Raw genomic sequence first — 27,919 nt, 5'->3', positions numbered from 1 at the left:
AGTGCCAAAAACTGCTAGCTTCCATCTGCTACATTATCTTACTTTGATATTGATATTGATATTTCATATTGTCCAAAGCACAGTCAAGTTCCCAGGGCAGAGCCAGAAAGCCAATCAAAAAGTATGTTCTCAGTGTAAGGGGTGGTCCTAGTCTTGTTTCTCAACAAAGAAAGCAATGGCTAAAATTCCACCCTGTGTTCCTAGGTTACCTGCCGTTGCAAGGACAACATGTGGACCACTCCCATAGCTGAGGCAGGCAATTTTTTTGCCACTTAAAGAATCCAGTCTCCGAGGTTCAATGGTGCTCTGGACATCACCTAATCCCAAACAGCCACAGCAGTTGGTGCCAAGCACAAAAATCTGTGGGAAAAACCACAGTTAGTTCAAGCAGTTCTATTTCTGACAAACCTGTACATTCAAACAGGCACGGTTCCCCTAGGGAAACTGCTTCATTATTTAATAAATAAGAATCTACTCTCCGTGCATTTTTTTTACCTTAATTCCTTCCTTAACTCCTTAGTTCCCCCACCAAGATCTTCAATTCAGCAAATCCATTACTGAAAATGTAATTTTTTCTTCCACATTACCTCATCATTTACTGTAGTATATAAAACTTCATTGCCAGCACTGCCAAAGACACAGGCCTGACGAACTAACTGCAGTTCTTCCTCAGAACAAAGGGAGAAAATTGGCCACTTGCCCACATCTAACATCTTCAAAGATGACAGAGTAGCCTGTACTGGCTGAAAAAGAATTTAAAAAATAAGTAAATAAAAAATATATATATATATATATATATTGACTAATAATAAAAAATACATTTTCTTTGTCCCCTTCATTTCTGCAGAAGAGTTAGCATTGGTTTGAGGAGGAACAAACCCTGTCTATTTTGGGAACTGCCTTTACAAGCTTGACTGCTTCAGGACCACTCTCACTGCAACCAAGGGCCAGAGGTCCTGGATGGAATCAGATCTCACCTATTAATTTTCCTTAAGGACACAGGAATCATCTAAGGCTGAACTTTGGGGAGGTGAATGTCTGGCAAGCACTTTCAGTGTCGGTTATATCTTAAATGTAGCTCTGGAAACTAAGCTGCTTGTGAAAGCAGGAAGAAAGGGAGAAGACTGCTGTTTCATCTGCTGCCTAAATCTTAGCAAAACAAGTCCTTGGGAAAGAACAATGCCAAAGGTGACACCAAGGAAAAAGTCCAGAAGGTTTCAGTTCATGGGTCAGTTCTGACCATTCAGTTTGAGCAACTGGTGGGTTCCCTCATCCCCCCACTCAGGTTTGGGGATTGGTAGGACGAAAACACCCAGAAAGTACATGTATTCGTTTGCTACAACTGCTGTAACAAAGTACCACAAATTGAGTGGCTTAAACAACAGAACTTTATCTTCTCACAGTTCTGGAGGCCGGAAGTTCAGAGTCAAGGTATCAGCTGGTCTGGTTCCGCCTAAGGGTTGTAAGGGGAAGATCTGTCAGGCCTCCCCCCTCGGCTTGCAGACGGCCCAATTCTCCCTGTGTCTCTCACATCATCTTCCCCCACATGCGTCTGTCTGTCTCAATTTCCCCTTTTTTATAAGGATACCAGTCATGCTGGATTAGGTCACCCTCATGACCTCATCTTAACTAAACACTCTGCATCTGCAGTGACCCCATTTCCAAAAAAGGTCACCTTCAAAAATAATGGGGTACCTCAGTCAATTTGCTAAACCAAAACACCATAGACTGGGTGGATTATAAACAACAACAATTTATTTTTTATAGTTCTGGAGGCTGGGAAGTCTGAGCTCAAGGTGCCAGTATGATCATGTTCTGATGAAGGTGCCCTTCCTGGTTCAGAGCCAGAGTCTTCTCACTGTGTCCTCTCATGCTGGAAAGGGCTAGGAGTCTCTCTGGAGCCCCTTTTATAAGGCACTAATCCCATTCATGAGGTTTCTCCCCTCAGGACTTAAACAATTCTCGAAGGCCCCACCTTCTAATACCATCACCTTTCGGGGTTAGGATTTCAACATATGAATTTGGGGGGGATACATACAATCAAACCCACAACAGGATGCATTAAGATCATGAGCATTTGCAATCCCATAAGAGCATTCAATGTGGACATGATAAAGCTGTTTTTGTTTATTTATTTATGGCTGCATTGGGTCTTCGTTGCTGTGCACAGCGAGCGGGGGCTACTCTTAGCTGTGCTGCGCGGGCTTCTTATTGCCTTGGCTTCTCTTGTTGCGGAACATGGGCTCTAGGCGTGTGGGCTTCAGTAGTTGTGGCACGCAGGCTCCGTAGTTGTGGCTCATGGGCTCTACAGTGCAGGCTCAGTAGTTGTGGCGCACGGACTTAGTGGCTCCGCAGCATGTGGGATCTTCCCGGACCAAGGATCGAACCTGTGTCCCCTGCATTGGCAGGCAGATTCTTAACCACGGCACCACCAGGGAGGTCCTTGGTGTTTAAAACAGATAAAGCTGTTTTAAAGAGAGCTTTTACTTATTTGCTACACTGGAAACATTTTTACTTACATACTTTTCAACTTCCAAAATTTTTTAAGATTATAAATAAGATGCATAAATAGCCAACATGCCTATCAAATGCCATGTCTAGCTGTTTCCCTCAATAATCACCAAACTCTAGCTTAATTTAAAGGAGCAAAGGATTTTCTAAGCCCTATCTTTCCCATCAGATATTAAATCAGTCTTACCAGATATATGCCTAGTAGAGAGCAGATCAGACTAGCTACTTATTTTAGAAAGGATATTTGTGCTTTCCACCTTAGGGGTCAGGGGAAAAAAATTATTTATTTATCCATTCATTCATTCATTCATTTATAGGACTTGGCTCACAAGATTATGGAGGCTCTAGGGGCTTCACTGGTGGCGCAGTGGTTGAGAGTCCGCCTGCCGATGCAGGGGACACAGGTTCGTGCCCCGGTTCAGGAGGATCCTACATGCCGCGGAGCGGCTGGGCCCGTGAGCCATGCCCGCGCCCGCTGAGCCTGCGCGTCTGGAGCCTGTGCTCCGCAACGGGAGAGGCCACAACAGTGAGAGGCCCGCGTACTGCAAAAAAAACAAAAAACAAAAAAAAAGAAGATTATGGAGGTTCAGAAGTCCTATGTTTGCATTTGTAAACTGGAGACCCAGGAAAGCTGGTGGAATAATTCAGTCCGAGTCCAAAGGCCTGAGAACCAGAGGAGACAATGATGTAAATCCCAGTCTGAGGGCAGAGGATGAAATGAGGTGTCCCAGGTAGATCAGCGAAGCAGGAAAAAAGGGATGAATTCTTCCTTCCTCTGTCTTTTGTTCCATCCAGGTTCTCAACAGATTGGATGATGCCCACCCACAGCAGGAAGAGCCACCCATTTACTGAGTCCACCAGTTCCAGTGCTATTCTCATCTGGAAGCACCCTCACAGACACACCCAGAGACGATGTTTAACCTGGGCACCGGGGGCCCACTCAAGCTGACATGTAGAGTTAACTATGTGAAGACACACAGTGAAGATGGAGGCAGAGACTGGAGTGATGCAGCTGTATGTCCCGGAACACCAAGGATGCCGGGAACCCCCAGAAGCTGCAGGCTTCTTCCCTCAAGCCTTCAGAGAGCATGGCCCTGCTGACACCTTGATTTCAGACTTCTGGCCTCCAGAACTGTCAGAGAGTAGATTTCTGTTGTTTAAAACCACCTGGTTTGTGGTACTTCATCAGGGCAGAAACTAATACTAAGAAACTAACACAGAGGGGAAGCAGTTTGTCACTGCTAAGAACATCACCCTCAGTGAGTGGCATAACCTGAACCAGGGGAAGCTCCCCTAATGCCAAGTCTGGCCACTTCCCCCCATGACACCACCAAACTGTAAGACCCTGCCTGGAGAATGATGTCTTCTATTATCTTTTGGGCAGCACCTAAGGCCACTGTGGGGCTAATGACAGAATCTTGTTCTGTTACCTTTTAGCCTAAGCTTCTATTTTAAATTACCCACCTCCTTATATTATGAAGGAATCTTATTTTCTGTGAGGTGTTCATTTTAATATTTTTTTCCTATTTAAGTCTATAATTTTCAGAAAGAACAATGTTTGGGATGTGGCATCAAATATTTCATGTAGACGTGCTAACGTGCTAGTTAAAAGAATCCTTACATAGTATTTCTAATCTTCACAAGTGTAGGACATACATATTGCTATCCCCATTTTACATATGAGGAACCTGAGGGCCAGAGAGACTGAGAAATACTCCAAGATCACCAGCTTCTCAGTGGGTAAGCCAGATTTCTTTCCACAAATCATCTGTTGCTAAGTAAAAAGTTCACATAAAAAGTGATAACTCCTGGCAGGCCTAGTGTTTGCTTGCATTTGTAGGGCTTTGGCTGTTGTGCTCATGAAGTCCTTAATGAACAGGGCAGTAATGCCCACCGTGGGTTGTCTTCCTTCATGGAGCTCACAATTTAATAGAAAACAAATAATTATAATATAACCTAAATACAACAGGTGTGAATACGTTGCTTTTTAAATCTCTGCCAGAAGGCTGGCTACTGGAGGTTCCTCATCAAAAATTCATGTTTCTAAGTCTGTGGGGAAACTTCTTCATAGGGAACCAATGACTTCATTTATGAAATGCACATGTTTATACTTTTTTGAAGTAAATATTTAGTATCAGTCTCCAGGAATTGAGTATCTTCTCTCACAGAAGAAAAATACATTCTTCTGTCTGGCATAATCTTGAGCATATATAGTTATACACATTGTACATACTGTATACATATGTACGTATATAGCATATATATATATTCTGTATATATATACATTGTATATAGTAAGAGTGTACATAATATAAGGATGCACACACTTTAGGAGCCTCAATCACACCACAGCCAGCCTGCATGATAGCAGGCATCTCTGCAGAAGGCACCCAACTACCTCTGGGCCCAACTATTAAGTAAGGGACTGGCTGAGCAGAAGCCAGGAGTGGGCAATAAAAAAACTGTAGGGGAAAAAAGCACTACCAGGGAGCGAGAGCTCGGCAATACACGTCATCAAGATCGTGTCCCTGGAATCTGCATCCTAGCTTGGAGCCCCCTTCCTGCACTTGTCACCAGCATAGGTGAGAATTAACCCCAGGCCAGCTTACCTTCACTACTTTGCTCACATCCAAGCCACCTCTCTCATCTTTCACTGGCATCTGTTTGGGAAATGCAAAGCAGTAATTTTTTTTAATATTAGCTCAAGGAAAACATAATTAAGGACATACATCTCCATAAAGTTAGAGACCAAAATGCATTTTATCATTGCGTTGAGTGTGTGCTCCCTGTATTAACTCTGCTTCTCCATCCATATGAAGAACCAAGTGGATTATGATACTTCATTTAACTATGGACAACTATTAAGTTGTCACAATTCAATTTAAAATACCGCATATAAAAACAGAATTAAAATTACATGTTGGGCATGCCTAGCAAAAAAAAAAAAAAAAAATTCTTAAAGAACAACAGCCAACACCTCACGTTTTGAGAATTTCCTGGCAGCATAACACCATGTAATAAAGTAATTTCTTTGCTAATTCCATGAGTCTTTTAGTTTACAAAATCTGTTCCCAGAAAAAATTAATGAAATTTTCTATGAACATTCTATAAGACTTTCAGGTTCTATACATTGCTTTTGTAAGCTACTTTCCTACAGGAGCTCACAAATGAGTACTTCAAGTCAGCACGCAGCAATGCTATGGTTCAGGTTCAGAAGCTGTGATGTTTTTGTACACTACGCTGGCTGTGAAGATGATTTACATCTTTTACTGAATTCTGACCATATTTTATTTTTTAAAAAGTGGAAAACAGAAAAATGAAAGTTAATGGTGGCAGTTAATATTAAGCTGTCAAGAGTGAAGAGCAGATATTTCGTAAATTTAATAAAATCAACACAAGATAGAGATCGATGTACATGTGAAAGATGTGAAACTTTTAACATCAATTGGACACTGACTGGACTTAAGCTGGCTGACTGTATGTGATGGAAACGAAATAAAGAATATCTGTGATGAATTAAGAACGTGTCATCTAAGATTAAGTATTTTGTCATTTTTTTTAAATCTCTGGCAGTGGAGCAAACATTGTTCAACTCAGACCCTTTTGCAGGACAGCATTTTCTGTGAAAGTAGGGGTGGTGTGGCTCCTCATTCAGCTCAAACATCACCGCCTCTGGGGACCCTTTCTCTACTCCTCACACAATCCCCAGAGTCCCCTGCTGGTCCCTCTGGCATTCTCTACACCCATAACAGTGATCGGCCAGCATGTCAGTCACTATACTGAGAGCCCCTCAAAGACAGACACTATCTCATTGATCTTCCTATTGGATGACCAATAGAGGTTTGATGAAGTATGTTTTATGTGACAGAAAATATATGCTCCAAGGGCATGATTTTTCTAACCTTGCCACTTTTTCCATAGAGAAGGAAAAGTTCTTCTTCCATATGGTCTTCCATGGTCCTGTGCAGTCCTTGGGGAAAAAGTATGTGGTAAAATCAAGATCCCATATGTCGAGTGAAACTGGGCAGGTTAAAATTACTTTACTTCTAATTAACAGAGAAAATAAGCTAAGTTCAAATATGGTGAAGGGAAAATAAGGGAATTAAGTTTGGGGCATGGGAGTTAACAGCTGTAAAACCCAAAAGATGTTTTAACTGTTGTTCTCCTATGAGAATCCTCCTGCTGAGGTGTGGAAAAATCATCCCAGGATAAACCTATATTCTTAAATCTATTAGGGAATGAGGAGAAAATTTTCATTTCAGAGTTGACTTCCTATAGATAAGAAAAAATAAATTTTAGACCTTGGTCAAATTTCCCCTGGGATTGGACAGTTTCAAACCACTGTGAAGAGTAGACTTATCAATTCTCAGCTCCACTGAACAGTGTATTATTTGCTAAGGGGGAGGGAGGGGGGACTGAATGAAAAGGATAAAAGGATGAAAGAATGAATGAACAAATGTGACTTGTTACCTTAACAAAAAATCTGGAACAACAGCCATCAAGTAGGTAGCTATAGCGCTGAATGTGCTTTTGCCTTACTTAACCAGCTCCACAATGACTACCTTCTACCACATACGAGTAACAGCAGAAGCAGCCCTATCAGATAATAGGCAGTATGTCTGGACTGTGGTTAAATCATTACACAGTTATCACTAAAAATAAATATGAATAAATATTCTCTCTCCCCTCAGAAGCAATTTAATGAAATCATGTTTAATACTGTTGATATTCTGATATCAACAGGTTGGCTTCTATTTACTCAAATACAACCCATATTTCAAGTGCCTAACATCAGAACATTTTATCTAATACTACCTACAAGCAGTTAGAGCCTTGCAATAGATAAAAACAATAACCAAAATAAGGCTAAGTCTTAACAGTGTTCCTTATCAATGTTTTATATTCACTTGAGGATACTGGTAAAATTCTGTTTTCTTCAGCTGTAAAAGGTCTCTCAGCATATAAGGAATAATAAATAATATATTCAGAATTATTACTCAAACTATGGCAATTAATACGAATCATTATTTCTAATGTTTGGAAAAGATGTGGTTGTTGTGAAAAGGATCGCTTAGACTTTTCTCACTTATAAATTTCTAAAACTTGATCTGGTTGCCAACATGGAAAAATAATTTCATGCGGCAGCTATTCCTATATCATCTGTCTTCTCCATTAATTTTCAAGCCCTTTAAGAGAGAGGACCATGACTCATTCATTGCTGTAACTACCACAACACATGGCTCAGAGTAGAACACAAGATATTCGTTGAAAGCATCTTCTGAATACAGCTTTTTGTAGATTGCAGACAGCCTACATTGGGGATTCTTCTCTTTTTTGCCTCATCTTAACTGGAAATACCTTTTCCATACCTGCCCCAAGTTTACTGGAATAAAAAATAAAAAGATAAGAGAGGAGAGTGAAGAAAGAGGAAGAGAAGAGAAAGTAGAAGAGTAGAGGAAGGGAATTCAAAGGCAAAAAAGGAAACAAACAAGAGAAGGAAAAGGGATCTAATTAGAGAAGTGACTGCCCCACGCTGGACTTTAGGACCCCTTTGTGTCCCTAGCAGAAGGGAAATCTTGCTAATATGCTGAGATCACTGAACAGTAATCCTGGGGTTTGTTTTGTTTCGTTTCCCCACCCCATCCCTCTACCATTGTAGGTAACCAATTTCACTGGTTTCTGGTTTCTTCTTCTGTTTCTTTTTGCAAAAATAAGCAGACATATGTATGTATTTTTATTCCCCAGTTCTTTCTTGTACAAAATATAGCATACTTTACATACCCTTTTGCAAGCTTTTTTTTTTCACCTAACAGTATATCCTGGAAAGCACTCTATATCAGCTAATAGAAATTTTTTAACACCTGCATATCTTGGGTTTTTAAGGAGAAAAATAAATAGCTCTTTTCAGTGTCTTTGATCAGTTTTAAGTAGAGTAACTCTTTAAAAATTAGAATGGTGAAAAGCAGGTCATTCCGTTTATTTGACTAATCAGGTTAAGACATAATTACATGTATGGCATATGAAAATTACCATATTCAAAGAAATAACATTCAGTAAAATTCAATTAACACTAAATATAATATTAACATCATTTCATTTTTGTCAGAATGTCCTTGAAGATTTTAAAATGCTTCATGATTAATTACTATTATACAGTACTGTGAAAAAAATGATGTCAAAATCTGTAGCGTTGTGGAAAATGGTTGGCTTTATTTTTTTTTTTCCCTTTTTGGCTGTGCTGTGCGGCTGGCTTGCGGGGATCCTAGTTCCCCGACCAGGGATTGAACCTGCAAACTCGGCAGTGAAATCATGGCATTCTAACCACTGGACTGCCAGGGAATTCCCTGGTTGGCTTTTTTTCAACATTATTCCAATGTGATACAAATAAAATAGAGAAAACTAGCTTTCCCAATTTGTACTACTTGAGGAATATAGTTTGCGGAATATATGTGAGGATTATAGTTATCTCCTCCTGTTGTATGTGATATCACCAGGCTATTATTATAGCAATGTTATAGTAATATATCAACATATACGTCCTAAAAATCCATAATACGCATATAGAATACCACATCCATGATGTGATAAACATGAATTCTAAATAACAGCAACAATAATAACAGTTAAAATAAACAGTTACCCTGTGCCAAGCACTAAGTGCCTTATATTATCTCATTTAATCCTTACAATAGCAGAAAGAAACAGGTATAATCATTGCCTCTGTTTAATGGACATATTTCAATACTTTGACTAACAGTCACCAGTCAGTCAGGGTCAGAGCCAGGACTAATTCCAAAGTGCTTGCTCTTGGACCCTCCCCTGTAATGAAGGGATATTTTAAGTTTTCCTGTGTACATTCCATATGATTTTATTTTGTACTGACTGGTTGGGAACATTCCCACCAAAAATGTTTGTACCTGATTGTTTCTAAATTTCTGGAGCCCAGTATTCAGTCATCTTTAACCCTGTTCCTTCTAGATCCTTGTGAAGTTGTCGTCTAGGGTAAGGTAAATGTGACTGAAATGGAAATACATAAATAAATTCTATTAGAGAATAAAAGAAAAGAACAAGAATATACCATCTTGAAACTTTAACAAGCCAGTATTTATCTGAGAAAAATACAGTTAAAAAATTGTATCAGCTCTATTTACTGTTAGAAAGTCAGCAGCAGAGGTGCTCAATTATAAAAAGAATTAATATTATAAAATATAACTTTCAGATATTATATAAGTTTGGGGAAAGGGATTCAACAACTTGGACGCTGAAACTTACAAAAAAACACTTAACGTTTAATCTACAGTATTTCAACAAAAAAAATGCAAGGGAAACCATTTGGAAAGGGAAAAACGCAAAATTTTCAAATTTTTGGAAGAAAGTATAGAAAACATCTTTATGACCTCAGGGCAGGGAAACATTTCTTAAACGAGACACACAAGCATAAACCACAAAGGAAAGACTGGTAAATTTTACATTAAAGATTAAAACTTTGGCATAATAAAAGACAAAATGAACAAATGCCACAGAATGGGAGAAGATATTTTCAACATATATAACTGATACCTAATTAGTATCCATAATATATAAAGAACGCCTAAAAATTAGAACAAAAAAGGCAATCCAATTTAGAAATGGAGAAAGGATACAAGCAATTCACAGAAGAAGAAATTAACAAACATATCCATGGAATTTATCATGGAAATGTAATCACAATCAGATAGATCTCACCAATCAGATCGGCAAAATTAAAGGGGATAATACATAGTGTTTGTGAGGATGAAGATCAGAAGGCACACACATATAGCTAGAAGGAATGTAAACTGGTACAATCACTTTTAGAGCAACTCAACAATATTTAGGCCAGAGCAGTGTTTTTCAATCTTTTTTGATACATACATGTACCTGAAACAATAGTTTCACAAAATAATTCTTACCCTTCCCATATGAGATGCTAAGGGATATCCTCTTTCCTATTTTTTTCTATTTTACATTATTCTATTCTATCCTACCCTATTTTGTCCTTTTCTATCTCATTTTTTCAATGTTGGTTTCAGCCCACTAAGATAATTTCAATATCATTAATAAGTCATGTCTTGTAGTTTAGAAAACACTGGCCTAGATGAGCTCTAGTGCATATACAAAATTGTGTGCAACAGCAAAAAACTAGAAAGAGTGGATAGAATTGATCAACAGACTCCATCAACAGAATTTATAAACTATGGAATGTGTATACCACACAGCAATTAAAATAAATTATCTAGAATCAACACAGATAAGTCTCCAAAACAATTCTGATCAAAAGTCACTAAGTCACAGAATGATGCATATGATACACTATTTGATAAAGTTTTAAAACATGCAGAAAACAATACTATTTTAATGTGTAATGGATACTGACAAACACATGGCTGGACTTTGATAGTAATGTTTCATAAGAAAGTTTTGATGGAGATAATGTCAAAGGCAAAATTTGCCATGTAATTCTATCAATGAATTGGTGTGATATGGCTTTTCAAATTAACAAGACAGTTTTCAAGATTTTAAGCTTAAGTTAATCACCTGAGTATGGGAGGATAAGGTTACCCAATATTAAGGAAAACAAAACTATAGAATCAGAATACCACCATTCTAATACTGCCTTTACTGCGAACGTAGGAATTCAATAGAGGCTTGATAATGACAACTCATAAACCACAATTTCTTTCACCGTCGGTAAAATAAAATTGTACCAACACCATAGGAAGATAATAACTGATTAACACAGAAAAAGTACAGTATCTTAAATGCCATGGAAGAAAAATATGAAATAGAAAAAAGTGTATCAGAATGTGTTTTTTGCTTCTTGTCTTAATCTGCTTACAAATTTCCCCCTGGGGAGACCCAGGGCAGAGGCTGGCATCTGTATTGGGAAGCTCTTCTTCATAGTGACAGTGTCATGGCATAAGATCATCCCATATGATACGTACTGTATGTTACTTTATTGTTTTTTTTTCCTTACATGTGTTTTGGGATACATAACTTGGTTCATATATATACTTAATTACTCACATTAAAAAGTGCCTTGTGTTTTGAAAAGTAGTTTCTTATGCATTTCCTCATTTTGTTTAAATGTAATAAAAAGAACTATGTTATTATAGAATCTTACTGTACTGATATTTGCCTTACAATATAAAAAGAAATGGGAGAATAGGTACCTTCTTCAGTCAGAAGCTCCTGGCACTGACCTCTGCCTTCAGAAGCTCCAAACTGGACACTCAAGAGCCAATGTTCCAAGTTTTTACATGAGTAACTTTTTTTTTTTTTTTTTTTTTTTGGCCATGCCATGCAGCATGTGGGATCTTAGCTCCCTGACCAGAGACTGAACCCATGCCCCCTGCAGTGGAAGCACAGAGTCCCAACCACTGGACCGCCAGGGACTTCCCACAGGAGTAATTTTCAAAACCAAATATATATCAACTAAGGCAATATTTTGCATGACATTTCCTATTTTGACTGTTTTTCTAAACTTGCAGAGTTCAGTAATTTATTTCCATATTATCCCTGTTTGGGACAGATAATTCCTTTTCGTACATATTGTATTTTGAGAGTTTTCCCTATACTCTTAATAACTACACAGTTGAAGATCAGTGGACAAGATGACAGTCTTTCAGTAACTGAACAAGATAAACATACCCATCCCTAATCCTCTTGAAGAACAAATAATTCATTTCCCTGTACAAAGCATACAATAAGCAGTCTCTACATGTTATTAATGGTAAAGTAATCAGTATTAATCAGTGTGTCTGCTAATATGACAATGTATCATATTACTTGATAATACTTCTGACCTAAATGAGTTAAACTGATAATAGGACATTCATTTGCCTAATTCATTCAACAAATATTGACTTAGTGCCTGCAGTGGGCACTAAATTGAAAGCAAATACGTAAAAAAAAAAAAAAAAGAAGTAACTTGGAGCAAAAGGATATCCAAGGGGTAGCTGCCTGTGTCAATATTACCCCAACCCAGTAGTATGCAGGGGCCTTAAGAGCTAATAAACTAGATACACTGTATTTGAGAGAAGGCATTTTCCATGGAAATTGTTATCTGGCAATTAACTAGAAGCTTCTAAATGCTGGTATCTGTTTTCTCGAAGTGATCCCAGAAGGAAAAAAAAAGAAAAAAAAAAGAAGAATTTTTGCAGAGAAAGTCCAGTGTCATGTATGTTTTAAAATTCAACTTAACAGTATGAGGTCAAATCTAAAGCTATGCTTGAGACACATAATGTATAGAAAGGTTTTCTTGCAATACAGAACTCAATGCTTTCAACAAATTCTCCCATCTGGGCAACACAGTTGATGATGCTTTTATAATCAAAGAAACAAGGAATGAAGGAAAACCAATGTCTTTTAGGACACCAGCATACAGTTTACAGTATCAGTGTGTTAACGAGCTCCAGACCAAGTACATGTCAGTGGGATAATGATGGTTCCCACCTATATGCTTAGCTGAGTCATTAAATGGTATGTCATCAGAAAGCCAGAAATAATATAAATATGTATAAATGTAATATAAAATAATTAAACGTGATCCCAATTATCGCTTGCAAAAAAGGATGACAGGCATAATTTACCTCCATTTGAATGAGCTGCCATAAGTCAATGACAAATAACAGTAAGATACCCTACACAGCTGCTAACTAAAGTGGGACAGTTATAAACAGGATGGACAAAACTAAAAAACTAAAAGCCCAACTAAAACTAAAGCACAACCTCAGTGGGAATGGTACTGCCATATGTGTATGATAAACAGCAAACTGACTTATGAAACACAGAAACATAGTTGCTATTTCAATGATTTCACTGTACAAAGGTTTCCAAACTTCGCCAAGAGGGATGAAGTAGACCTTCAATCCAAACCAAAGTTGCATTTAGTTTGAAAATATTACTGAGCTCATTGAAGTTGGTCTTTTCGGCCAAGCACAGCAAAAAGTGTCACTTTCAAATATGAAAAATAATCAACATAAACTATACAAATATTTTTAGATTGTTATACTAGCTAAAATGAACTGATACTTGAGACATTTGTAAATCCATTTGAATTTTAGATCCTTATATATCTAATACAATTTTTTTAAAGCCCTTAACATGCCTATTAAATAGAATACTAACTGTTGACCATCTCTGCCCCACAATGTAAATATTCGTTCAACATGGTAGCCCCTCTTAGTCTTGGCTCATTTCCATTTATGATTCAAACTGTTCAGTCAAATACATTCAGCGTAATACAGAACATGTTATAATGGGGTCACAATTCATGATTCACTCACATACTGGTACTTGTCAATGTCTTGCATGGGGAGACAGAGGTACTATTGGGTTGGCCAAAAAGTTCATTCAGGTTTTTCCATAGGATGTTACGGGAACACCCAAATGAACTTTTTGGCCAACCCAGTAGATATGATCTCAGGTTAGATTAGCAAGGCTGAAGACACACAGAAGACACACCCCAGTGTCACAGTCATGCTGAAAGAAACTATTACACCTTAAATTCCCTGGAGACTTTCACGTTAAGATGAGATCACTGTGTGAACTAAGACACATGTTCCTTCTGGATAATGAAAGCGAGAAGGATCATATCAGCCTTCCATTGAAGGACACTATGAATACCCCTTTCAGGGAGGCAAGGTATTTGCTCCTTTTAAGTAAGTACCCTCATTTAGCCTTCCATTTTCAGCCTTGAACAGGAGTCCCTGATGCCACCCTGCAACCCTGATCATTCCATTCCATAATTCCATTCTCTTCCAAAGAGATTCTCATATCTCTTTCCTGGTCAATTTTGATTTATAGTAAGTCAACTCCAGTAAACCTCAAAAGTAACAGCATCTTAGGGGAATTTTAATTTCACTTTAACCATGTGATAAAACCAAAATTAAATATGACAAACTCCTTAAGTCATAAGCAAATCTCATGGGTACTCTACATTTATAGTTTTAGATTAATAGCTTTTGATATTTAAACACAGTGTTTGTAATCCACTTAAGTAAAGGACCCAAAGGGGAAAACACTTCACTTTCTAAAATTGTTCCTATCAGCCTCTTTCACTAAGCATCCTTTAATTACGGAGTGCAATTTGGCTAGGCTTGTCTGGTTCATTCAGAAATCTCAAAGAGCAATAATTTAGTAACTTAAAGCATGACATCAAACCAGGTGAATCTTCAACACAGTTCCAAATAAAGAAAATCAACAACCACTCTTAGAAAACAACTTCACCTAGTCATCCACAGTCAGAGGGACATTAAGAAGCAACTGCAAAGTGCAGTAAAACGTGAAGAAAATATACATGTTTTTTTTCAACCCATCTGTAGTATTCATTTGGCTAGTCTTTTCCATTCAAGAGCCCAGTCTCTTCATTTGATTTGCTGCATTAAACTAAAATCCTGAATAACGTGAACTCTTTTTGGAAAAAATATTTTTTCACCTATATACTATAAAGGACAGTTACATTTGTCACAATGGACATGCTGTGCGGTCCCATGAAACACATAGCAGAGAATGGTAAAACAAACAAACAAACAAAATTCTCCCAGAAAGATACTGAATTCTAAAAACCAGTTCTCCATCATGAACATCACCTTCAGTTTATCCTTCAGACCCACCATAACCATGCTGTTTAACATTGCAACGCACACCTGTACTCAGTCCCCTTCCTCTGCTCTCCTTTTTTCATTTTTTTATGGCACTTATCATTTTCTAACCCAATAAATAATGTTTAGTGTTAATCATTCTTTGCTAGAATGTAAGCTCCAGAAGGAAGAGATCTTTGTCTATTTTGTTCACTGACATACTCTAAACACCTAGACACAACCTGACACAAAGTGGTCACTCAGTAAATGTTTTTTGAATGAATGAATGCACATTGCGACTTCAGTATAAAGTACTTCTGGAGCCAAATACCAATTTCATTTATACAGTTAACAAATATCTACTGAGCTGCCATTATGGGGGAGACAGCACATACATATACAAACCCATAGTATCAGATAGTGATAAATGCTACAAAGCCAAATAGAGCAAGATAAGGAGATGGAGAGTGAGAGAAGTGGCTATTTTAGACGAGGCAGTCACCTCTGAAGTGATGGCAATTAATTTGAGATCTGAATGAAGTTGGGTGCCATGCAGACTTGGGTGGAGGGGGAAAGTGAGCTTTGAGCATGGAGAAAATAGCAAATGCACAGGCCTAAGGGTGGAGGCCGGCTTGGTAAACCCAGGAACAGCAGTTAAGGCCTGCGTGGAAGGAGTGGGGTGTGCAAGAATATAGCATTCCACCTGCCTTTACCTACTACTTAATAACGTGTATATTGCCTAGTACCCTGGGAAAGAGAGATTACATTTCACCTTTGAGTACTCAGATTCTCTGATAGTTAAGGGCTTCTTCTATTCTAGCCTCCAAATGTCCGTATCATCACATCATATAAGATTACAAAGCACAGGGTAATGACGTTAAAAATCATTCCAAGAACATCCCCAGGAGTCACGAAACTGACCTAACTAAGTACCACTGCCCAGGAAGGTGTAAAGCCAAGCAGGAACGTAGTACGAGAAGGGTGCAAAGCCAGGAGGCTCAATAAACATTAAACAAGGACTGTCAATTGCCAGTCTGGGGGAAAGAGCGTCGTTCCAATTTAGTCGCCAAGCGCGGCAGCAGGCAGCTCTACGACATGCATTTTGTTACAGTCCTGGGCTCCAACTGTTCCGACTTAGTATGTAATTTCCCAAAGAACAAAGGCAAAAAAGTTCACTCTGAACTAGCCTTCCAACTCCGGCAGGAAGTTCCTTCTCAGCCAGGGCAGGGCACTTGGAAAGTTTTCAGCGTCTGAAAATCCCTATTTCCGGGGCTAAGCAGGGCAGTATCTTCCGGCTTAAAATAAAGATTTATGGTGATTTCTCCCCATCCCTCCACAGCAGTTCCAAAACAGCTTCGCCGAGCTTAGTCAAACTTTCTGCGCTATCCCTCGACATCAGGACCAAATGTCGAAGGCATAATAATGAGTTTAGCGAGCCGGTTCGGGGCCGGAAGCTGGGTGAATAAAGATAGATACACAGGACGGGAGCCGAGGGTCTAGGCGACATGAACGAAAACAGCAGCCTAACGGGGTCGGAGAGTGCGAAAGGAACTCCGAGGCGGGTGCCTCCCCAGCGCTGGCCGAAGGAGAAGCCTCCAAGAAGGAAACAGCCCTGGTGCGCCGGCAGAGGCAACCCTCGCCCCGACGCGCCACTTCCGACAGCCAACTCACGCATGCGCAGTGCCGCCGCGGCCCGCGGCCTGGGTCGGGGTACAATCCGGGAGCCGCGCGCCCAGCCCCAGCCGGCGACTTTGCGCACGCGCGGCGACACCTCGGCCCTAGGCCTGGGCGAGGGTGTCGCCCCAGAGCCCCCCTTCCCAGCCCTCGCCAGAAGACCTGCGCACGCGCGGAGACGCCTGGGCTCGCGGCTCGGGCGGGGCTGTCGCCCCAGGGGCTACTCCTCACCGAAACCTCGCCCGGAGCTCGGGCGGCGGGGGCGGTGTGGGGAGAGGCGGCTCGCCGCTGGGGGGGTTTTGAGAGCGGCCGGCTTCTAGCCTGGCGCCCCCCCCCACCCGACTTCCTACGCCATCCCCTATGTCCTTACCACAACGCAGGCCCAAGCCACATCCGCTCCGCCTCCCAGGTCGCCGTTACTGCCCGCCGCCGCGATGAGTTGGCGCCTCCCCTTGAAGCAGCCCGGCCTCGGCGGGACACGCTCGGGTGACCGACCAGGGAGGGAAAGAGGAGGGGTGCGCGCCTGAGGGGAGGGGAGGGGAGGGGGCCGGGCGACGGCGCCTCGCCCCTCCTCTCCGCTGCCCCCTGCCGCCCCCGCCCCTTTCTCGCCGACTCTCTCTCGGCTCCGATCAGACCCCTAGGACTGGACACTGGCTCTCCCAATGGGTCCATCTCCGCCCTTTCCCCGGGGATTCCGCCGTGGGAAACCCCCACCTTCTCCAGGGTTCTGGTCCCCAGAGTCTTGGGAATTTGGAGATGCCTGACCCGGAAGGGTGAGGCGCGCGGATGATGCGGCAAGCTCTTACACAGTCCCTCTCCCCGAGTCTGTGCCAGCTTTTCTACTGGTGGTCCCTCTATCAAGGAGCTCAGATCACTTCTCCCCACGGTTTCCCTGCTTTCCCCTCACTGCTGTACCTTTCTAATACAGAGGCCGAAATAATGAGTGATGGGTGCTGAAGGGGGTGACCTGCCTACCTGGGGACCAAGGTCTTCTGGAACAACCACACTCTCTCTTTATTAATTTGCAGTGATTTCTTGTATTACACTGCACTTCTCTTGGCCTTAGTAGATTTTAGTAAAATGCATCACAGCTTGATAATGTGCAATAATTTCTCCCACTTAACTACACTTACTTCGGCCCCAGTGGGTTTTGGTAAAATGCTCCACAGCTGGTGTTATTAGCTGTTCCTATGGAGTAAAGCTGACTGCTTTCACACTGGCTTTTTAATGACACAGGTTCAACGTTCAGATGATTTGCCAAAAGTAGAACAGCCGGATGGAATAACAGATTTCAACCCAGAATGACCGTGTCAGTCTTTTGTTTGGTCTGGCTTTTGTCATTTCATTGGAAAAGCATCATTCCAGAATGTCTAGCTGCTTTTATGGCAGCTGCTATAGTTGGCAGATAATTATGTCTATCATCAGCACATAGTCCTTTGAGCCCCAGAAGGAGGCTTGCATTTATTCGATTTTATAGGATATAAGCCGGGCAGAAATCTAACATGCATGGCATTGCATACGAAGAACTTTTCCCCTGAAACAATGTTATCCTTTGGCCTTTTAGTATAAAATGTGATATAGCCATAAGTGAAAGGACAGCTTAGAGTTTTCATTTGAAAAGAATAATCAGAAGGAACTCCTTCAACAGTATTTATCTAAGGGGAAGGGTGGCCAGACTAAGGAGAGTAGTCAGATGAGGTGGGGTTATCACTTAAACATACCTTCCTTATACAACAATTATTTGTGATATGTCTATCTCACTAGATTGTGAAACTCTTGAGGGCACAGATCATGCCTTATTAATATCTGTATCACAAAATGCTTAAGAATTGTTTGTGGAATCAAATTGACATTGATTATGTGCCTTTAGTTCCTCAAGTATGCTTTCCTACTGCATTAAAAGACCTAAATAGAAGCATGAATCCATGGTCTACTTTCATTTTGGATGATTTGTGCCAGTTCTGGGCCTGACAGCCTGTATAGATGCACCTCTTAAGTGTGGTTGATACTAATCCAGAAAGGCTTTAAGTCACCTTTTCTTATACCCTGATCAACCAGTTTTCTTCTTCCTCCTTTCCTTGTGGCAAAGCAGAATAACACTGAGTCCACGTTAAAAAATCACTTATTTTTCTGTTCAGGAAAAGACTTTTCCTCTGATCACCATCAAAGCTAAAATTCATCATTAAACAAGTTTAGGAATTCTTTCTAATTCAAACATTCAATATTTCCTTCCACTTTGTCCCTGTATCCAGACTACATTATATTTAAGGTATTTTAAGGGATTTGAGTCACCATTTAGAGAGCAAAATTATAGAAAACCACTTTCATACAAAATGTCACACATAATTTACAAATCAACCTGTATAATAATCCTTTCCCTGCAGAAATAATGTACTTTACAAATTAGTATTTATTTTTTAAAATTAGAGTATTCTTAAAATAAGATAGATACTTCTTAAAAGTCCTGAAGTTTTTAGTCCTGAGATTACTCCTAAATGATGAAAAATGAAAAGACAGTTAATAGCATAGACTTTCTCTGATACCTACCACTGAAACCAATTGCTAATGGGGAACTTAATGTTAAGATGTGATTACAGGGCTTCCCTGGTGGCGCAGTGGTTGAGAATCTGCCTGCTAATGCAGGGGACACGGGTTTGAGCTCTGGTCTGGGAGGATCCCACATGCCGCGGAGCAACTGGGCCCGTGAGCCACAACTACTGAGCCTGTGCGTCTGGAGCCTGTGCTCCGCAACAAGAGAGGCCGCGATAGTGAGAGGCCCGTGCACTGCGATGAAGAGTGGCCCCCGCTTGCCGCAACTAGAGAAAACCCTCGCACAGAAATGAAGACCCAACACAGCCAAAAATAAATAAATTAATTAATAAACTCCTACCCCCAACCAAAAAAAAAAAAAAAAGATGTGATTACAGCAAGAATGATCAGAACAGAGGATTCAACAGGTGTAGTCCTAGAATATAGAATAGGAAACTTCCTGCAACAAATCTGACCCCTAGAGCAGCTGGAATGTGGGAAGAAATTGTTAGAATATCTCTATTTTTATCTAAATTAAGAAATCAAACTTTACTAGTATTTAGTACAGAGAATGACAATAGTGCGTATTTTTTTGTGAACAGAGTACATGATCAAAAATGTGTAGAAACCAACTTCCTTAGAGTACCATCAGCTCTGCAGGCAGGCATCTGGTTCCACCACATGTTTTGAATTTAAGTAATATTTTAAATACAATAATTTGGATTTATATAACATTTTAAATATTACAATCTTGAAATATATATTTGTTTACCTTTATATAATGTTAACTTTTACTATGCAATAAGTAAATGTTTATTGTTTAGTCACTTTTAACAGACATTTATTCAGCAAATCTTGGTAATTTATATAATGTTTCTTTGCAGTAACTGTAGCTTTGTACCATCAGATTTAGAAAATCATAGAGCTGAGAGAGATTAAATATAAATCTTCATTTTATAGATGCTCTGATTGTGAAGTAAGTTGTCTCAAGTCCTTGGAATCATAGTTGCAGTACTTCTTCCAATCCATCCTGTCACTCATAGGATAAATAGCAGGATTTTGTTATCTACCACATGAACGATAATAGCAACGGCATTGAACAAGATGCGAAGGTACAGGTACTTCTCATAGGACTCTAAGTAGAAGAAATTCTTTCTAACTTTTTACTTTAAAGTAATTATAGATTCCCATGAAGTTGCAAAGATAGTACAGAGAGGTCCCATGTGTCTGCCCCATTTTTCCCCCTAGTTATATTTTGTAAGTGGAGGAAATTTATCAGTTCATATGTTTGTTTTCAGAAAAAGCTCAAACTGATAGATTTAATAATGAGAGCTGCAATTTTTTAAGCACCTATTTTATACCAGCAGCTTTACCTATATTACCTCATTTAGAGCTTACAACAGTCCTGTAAGGCAAGAGGTTATCCTCAGTTTACAGGTAAAGCAACTCAGATTCCAACAAATTAAGTCACTCCTATCAACTCTCAAGGCCAGATCTTCCTGCCTTGCATGTTTCACTTTTTCCACATTATGGACAGTTGAAGGTCATACATTCCTTACACTGTGTTCCAGCTGAATCCTGACAATTATCTAACAATAAAAACATTTTCTGTATTATTATCGTTTTTTAAAAATTATGTGAATATTTTCTCAGAAGTTAAAACTGTTTCTTTTTAAAAAGAATGGATATATATATATGTATATCTGATTGTATAACTGATATGTATAACTGATTCACTTAGTACACCTGAAACTAACACAACATTGTAAATCAACTAAAAAAAATTTTTTTAAACTGTTTCCTTTTAGAAAATCTATGTACAAAAGAGTGTGTTTCATTAAATATTCCCATTTTATTTGGGACCAATAATTTTCCCCAGGGAGTTCAAAATTAAAAGCAGGAGGGAAAGATGACTAGATCACACGTAAGTTCCTTTCCAAAATCTTTGATTACTTTGATCTATTGACTTAGTATTGCTAAATTCTTTGGACTAGAAAGTTGTACTCTGAGACATTATAGGTCACTATTTTAGAGATTAAAATTCCCATCACCACATCTGTCAAGTTTATCTACTGTCTTAGTCAGTTCTGGTTGCTTTAACAAAGTACCATAGACTGGATGGTTTATAAGCAATGGAAACTTGTTTCTCACAGTTCTAGAGGCTGGAAGTGAGAGGTCAAGGTGCCAGGAGTGTGCAGTGGGGAGGATGGTGAGCCTGAGGCCAGGGGGACCATGTTAAGTCTCTATTGCATCAGCCCAGGCAGGACACAAGGAGTCCTTGAACTCAGTGTGACAGTGGGGTGGGCTTAAAGACAGAGGAGAAGATGGATCTGAGAAGATTTTGAGAAAATATTCACATAGTTTTCCATAATAATAGGTCAAAAGACTGCAATATAGTGTAGACATGGCTTTTTTATGCACTGGGAAACCAAGGAATGCATGTGACTCACCTTATTGCAATATTTGCTTTATTGTGGTGATCTGGAACCCAACCTCCAAGGTATGCCTAAGTGGGTTGCATGAGTTTTTTGGTTTCCCAGTGCATGTAAGGGTTGTGTTTGCACTGTACTGTAGTCTATTAAGCGTGCAACAGCATTATGTCTAAAAAACGTACATACCTGAAATAAAAAATGATAAAAAATGACAAACATCATCTGAGCCTTCAGTGAGTCATAATCTTTTTGTTGATGGAGGGTTTGAAATACTGTGAGAATTACCAAAATGTGACACAGAGACAAGAAGTGAGAAAATGCTGTTGGAAAAAATGGTGCTAATAGACTTGCTCAACACAGTGTTGCCACAAACCTTAAGTTTGTAAGAAAACACAATATCTGCGAAGCACAATGAAGGTGTAGTACAATTTTTAAAAATGGGTCAAAGCAATAGGAATGTTTTGATTGATGCTGAGAACATCTTTGACAAAATTCAATTGTCAATACTCATTTTTGATAAAAGAAATTTTGCTAAACGGCTACATACACACACTGAAAACTAGCTTCATGTTTAATGGTGAAATCCTAACAGCATGTTCATTAAATATAGTAATAAAACAGTGGTACTACTTATCTCTAATTAATGCTATAATGCTATTCTGGAAGTACCAGCTAATGCAATTAGATAAGAAAGTAAAGTAAGGAATATTGAAGACTGAAAAAGATACAGAAAATTTATCATTATTTATAGATGATGCAATTAGATTTTTTGGCTAAGGGGTGCTCACAGCCTCTTTTCCCTAACCCATTGTTCCACTCCACTTTTTGGATTGATCAAGTTCAAAGGCACTTTACAGTTGCCTGCCCCCAGAGAAAGGAGCTGTTATTGTGCCATCCTGTCTAGTGGGAGGCACTGAGTGTGGCTCTTGTGGCTCCACTTTTTTAAGGCTTGAGGAAAAAAAGTCAGAGCTTCCTCTTGTGAGACAGCCAGCATACTAACTCCATTTGTGACTTTACATTCCTTGTGCCTGAAAGGCAAGCTCAGTGAGAATCCAGTTGCCCCCAAGTATTGTAGCAAATGCTTGTTTGCTCTAGTACATGCTTCTCCTGGCCAAGTGCTCTGGCTTGTCCTTAGCCCGCATTGCAGGGGCAAGAGCCAAGGTCCAGGACAGGTTTCGGGGCCTGCTTTGGTTCCGTCATGTAGGCATATACGGGGTAATGGTGTAGCCTGATCTCCTTGAGTTCAACACTAGCGCCCAGGGCAAGTTATCAGATAATAACAGTGATCACTTGCCTTGCTTTGTTTCTGTGTGCATGTGCATGTACTTTTCTTGGGGACCTTAAAGAAAAGCAGGTCAAGAGCTGGATTTGAGTTTTTCTGGATCTCTTTGTCAAACACCACCTTAATTGCTCTTACTTTTGGCATGACCAAAATATACCTTGAAAACCCAGGGATATAAACTGAAAAACTTTTAGAAATAATAGAGTTTAGTGATGTGGCCAGTTACAAACTCAATATACAGCAATCAGTTAGAAAACTATAAAACTACTGAGACAGAGGAAGGCAAAATTGACAGGCATACTGTTTTTTATTTTATTTTTTTTTTAATTTTTTATTTATTTTTTTAACATCTTTTATGGAGTACAGTTACTTTACAATGTTGTGTTAGTTTCTGCTGTATAACAAAGTGCATCAGCTATATATATACATATATCCCCATATCCCCTCCCTCTTGCACCTCCCTGCCACCCTCCCTATTCCACCCCTCTAGGTGGACACAAAGCACCCAGCTGATCTCCTGTGCTATGCAGCTGCTTCCCACTAGCTATCTATTTTACATTTGGTAGTGTATATATGTCAATGCTACTCCCTCACTTCGTCCCAGCTTACCCTTCCCCCTCCCTGTGTCCTCAAGTCCATTCTCTACATCTGCATCTTTATTCCTGTCTCCTGCCCCTAGGTTCATCAGAACAATTTTTTTTTTTTTAGATTCCATGTATATGTGTTAGCATTTGGTATTTGTTTTTCTCTTTCTGACTTACTTCACTCTGTATGACAGACTCTAGGTCCATCCACCTCTCTACACATAACTCAATTTCATTTCTTTTTATGGCTGATAACATTCCATTGTATATATGTGCCATATCTTCTTTATCCATTCATCTGTTGATGGACACTTAGGTTGTTTCCATGTCCTGGCCATTGTAAGTAGTGCTGCAATGAACATTTTGGTACATGACTCTTTTTGAATTACGGTTTTCTCAGGGTATATGCCCAGTAGTGGGATTGCTGGGTCACATGGTAGTCCTATTTTTAGTTTTTTAAGGAACCTTCGTACTGTTCTCCATAGTTGCTGTATCAATTTACATTCCCACCAACAGTGCAAGAGGGTTCCCTTTTCTCCACACCCTCTCCAGCATTTGTTGTTTGTAGATTTTCTGATGATTCCCATTCTAACTTGTGTGAGGTGATACCTCATATTCAAACATATACAAAAATAGGCAGAATGATTAATAAGCCCCCAAGTACTCATCATTCAGCTTCAGCAATTAGCAATTCACAGCCAAAATTGTTTTATCAATATTCCTCTCCACCACCATATTATTTTGAAGCATCTTATCATTTCATCTGTAAATATTTCAATGGATGTTTCTAAAAGATAAGGACTCTTTCATAAAAAGCATAACCAAAATATTATCATACTTTCAAAAACTAACATGAATTCCTTGATCATGAGACATCCTTTCAGAGTTCAAATTTTTAATTACTTTCACAAGTACCATATATATTTCTTAACAGTTTCAGTGACTCAGGATTCAAATTAAGACTACTCATTGCAATTGGTTGATATGTCTTTTAAGTCTCTTTTAATCCATAGGTTCCCTCTTCAGTTCCTTTCGTTTCCTTGAAATTTATTTGTTAAAGAAACCAGGTTATTTGTCCTCTGGATTTTCCAAAATCTGGTTTTGGCTGAATGCACTCTTCATACTTTCCATAAATTGGTAATCTAGAGTCTTGGTTAGATTTGGGTTCTTCTTTTTTTCTTGGCAAGATGACTTCTTAGATGGTGGCATGTCCTTCCACCAGGAGGCATGTGATGTTGGATTGTTTCTTTCTGTGAAGTTAGTAATTGTTGATGCTCAATGCCTATATCCATACTATACTGAGTACAGTCAACTGAATTAGATTAACGTCTAGTGTTATAAATGGTGATCTCCTAACTCCATCATTTCTCCTCCATTTATTAGCTGGAATACTTTTATAAACGGAAACTACTTTCCTCGATGATTTGGTTTCCCAGTGAGAGCAGGATAAGCATTTAATTCTTTCTCTTAATTTGCTAATAATGAGTTGTTTCACTAACAGTCTCCAACGGTGACCAAATGAGTTTGTCTGTTGGTATCATTGTGAATTCATGGGTTTAAACTTGCTTCATGTGTTCCATCCCTTTTTTCTTGCTCACGGAACCCTGTTTTTGTTTAGGTAGTGATGCGGTCAGTCACAGAGAAGAAATCCTGGCTTGTGTGAGCGCGTCTTATCAATCCATTCTCATTGGCAGTGTCTGGGGTCGGCAGGTGACTAGTCCCCGATGAAGACACTTATGAGGAAGGTCACACTGAAGAAAGACCCCTCCACCCACTCAGCTGCTCCCTTCTTCTCTTCAGGCTTTTTTCATATTGTCTCATGAGGACTTGATATTTGGAGAGCTGCTGCTGATGCTTGGAATGTCCCAATGGATACTCATGATACATATGCACAATTATGAACTTACACTGCAGTTCTAGACTTATTGACAGGGAAAGATATCTATGATATGTTGTTGATATGATACGTAACATTAAAACTATTTACGTAAAATTGAACACAATTGTGTATATATGCACCAAGACCTACCTGGAATTATGTTCATTTAAATATTAAGAGTGGTCATCTCTGAGTAGTGAGATGTTGGTGAACTTCTACTTTATTCCTTATATTTTTCTGTAAGGTTTAAGGTTTAGATTTTAATGTGAATAACCAACTTTTTAAAAAGTATGATTCTGGGCAATTCTCGTCTATCTCATGTTACTTATAATGGATTTTTTTTCCAAACAAATATGTCTCATCATAAAAATTCTTTTTTATAAGACCGCATAACTGGCATCACATGATTTTTCTCCATGGCATAATCATCAGACAGGAAATGTTTTGATTCTGGAATAACATTTCCTGACAAACATTTGTTGGAAACATTTAAGCATTTCCTGATCTGAAAATTTTTGAGATTTTTTTTCTTTGTGTATCTTATTGTTATAATTAACAATACTCTCTAGCCCAGTGGGACAGAACCAACCTGTTGCAGGAAAAAAAAAAAAAAAACTTTGAGAAAAACATGAGTTTTATTAGAGAGACATTTTCCAGTAACCAAGAAAATAAAACTGGCACAATTTTCACCTAGTGGTAAAAATAATAAGTAGTCTCCCTTTAGCCTACATTTAAGAAATTTTAATTTCTTTGGCACATTTAATTCTCGAAAAAAATTGCATATGCTTAAAGCCAAAAAGATGTTAAAATCTTTTAGGCTTTAAGAATAGTCTAGGCATCTAAAGTAAAATTGAAAAAGGGCCTTTCTTCCTTTAGCTAATTCCCCTTTGTGTGGATTGTTCTGCGAGGCCATTATCGCAGGGAGCCACGGCCGTGCTGACTGTACAGTGGACAAAGGAAATGGAATCAACAAGTGTCTATGACCCACGTGCTGTGTGCCCGTGTTACCACAGATGCTGTGGCAAATTCAGTGAGGGAGATAACCTTGCATTCCCGGACTTCATGAACTAGTGGGGAAATGCCACAAAGACATGTGGGGAGACAGGCTGGAGATGAGTCTAGAAAGGCAGTTCCTTGAGGGCATGGGTGAATTTTAAACAGAGGTCAGGCATGGTCTGGAGGATGGCATGACAGGGCCAGATGGATATAGGGAAACAAACTGGGAAGTGCTTCAGGAGTCCGGATGAGAGACAACGCCAGCGTCAATTTGAGAGGGTTTGGGGATGGAGCGGAGAAAGGAGGGATTAAGCTAATACTTATATTCTATCGTCTCTCTTGTCATTTCTCTCTTGTTCTCTCTTAACATCAGTGGAGGCTTCAGCAGGATTCAATTTACTTCAGCTGCAGTGAGGGAAACGGAGAGCAAGGTTTTTTCCATCCACACTTGGGTCAGAGCTCTGAAGGAGGTACAGCTTGCTCCTGGAAGCCAGCATGGCAGTGGTGAAACTCTGAGCCAGGTTATCCGCAGGTTTGTTTTTCGGTGCAATAGATCCACCCTGTCACCTGGTGATTGACAGTAGAACTCACCTCCCCATACAGACAGGGATGCGGCCCTGAGCCCAGTACAATACAGCAGGCCATCAATCAGGGCCATATTATAGCCTTGGTATCTTCTCCCCGTCCTGTCCTGAGTTTTCAGTGAGGGGATGTCTCTCATAACCTCAACTGGGAACATTCTTATAGCTTCTCGATTGGGCCTGGTCATTTACAGTCTTCCTACACAACTGGCTCTTCACTCAAATTGCCTTTTAGGGGACAGACTGTCCTGAAATCTGGTCAGAGGTCAGACAAGGCTTCCCTAAGGCTTCTCTGCAACATCAAGGACCCAAAACTGACATTGCCACTCAAGCCCGAGCCAGTGTGCCTCTGGAGAAAATATTGTAGGAAATTTGCAACCTGGAGGAAAGGTTGAGACTGTCTTCCCACCAAGCTGTTCAAGATTCAGGATCTCAGGTCTGCTTTGGGTCAAGAATGCTATCCCCACTGGTAAAAATACAAGACATGGGTCAGTGGTGAGAGAGTTTAAGAGCCCCACCTCAAAGAAACTTTGTGGAGACTTTATTGCTTAGTACCAGTGTCTATTTAATCCTCCCCCTTCTGAGATTCCTATCTAGTGTGCTAGTTCCTAGCTAGGGTTTGGCACCTCAGACCCAAGTCACTAGAGAAAACTTGGAAACCAATTCATCAGCTCATATTGCAAGGTCTGGTGTAATGTTTCCAAAGCTTGATAGTATAGTCTGAACTGATGGTCATAGTGAAATGAAGAACAAAATGAAATTTCTAACTCTTTTTTTAGCTTTTTAAAAAACTTGAAGTAAAATTGGTATATTCTATTATATAAGTTTCAGGTGTACACCACTGTAATT

At 39.6% G+C, this 27,919-nt stretch overlaps 1 protein-coding gene across 9 annotated transcripts in view; it reads right to left on the bottom strand.

The window, feature by feature from the left end:
- Positions 1 to 17,681, bottom strand: part of RCBTB2 (RCC1 and BTB domain containing protein 2) — a 39,247-nt gene extending 21,566 nt beyond the window's left edge. Inside the window, exons 1-6 of one of the 9 annotated variants that reach the window (XM_082601884.1) lie at positions 17,158 to 17,681; positions 9,429 to 9,528; positions 6,414 to 6,481; positions 5,121 to 5,171; positions 588 to 743; positions 210 to 360 (exon numbers count right to left, since the gene is read on the bottom strand). In XM_082601884.1, the coding sequence (XP_082458010.1) occupies positions 210 to 360; positions 588 to 743; positions 5,121 to 5,171; positions 6,414 to 6,467 (412 nt within the window). In that variant the 5' untranslated portion in view covers positions 6,468 to 6,481; positions 9,429 to 9,528; positions 17,158 to 17,681. The other 8 variants (XM_082601885.1, XM_082601886.1, XM_082601889.1 and 5 more) reach the window with 8 other exon arrangements.
- Positions 17,682 to 27,919: the final 10,238 nt, after the last annotated feature.

The sequence above is a fragment of the Mesoplodon mirus genome, assembly GCF_964341445.2.
Source record: "Mesoplodon mirus genome assembly, chromosome: 17".
In the NCBI taxonomy this organism is placed as follows: domain Eukaryota; kingdom Metazoa; phylum Chordata; class Mammalia; order Artiodactyla; family Ziphiidae; genus Mesoplodon; species Mesoplodon mirus.
This window is presented reverse-complemented; position numbering and strand designations above follow the sequence as displayed.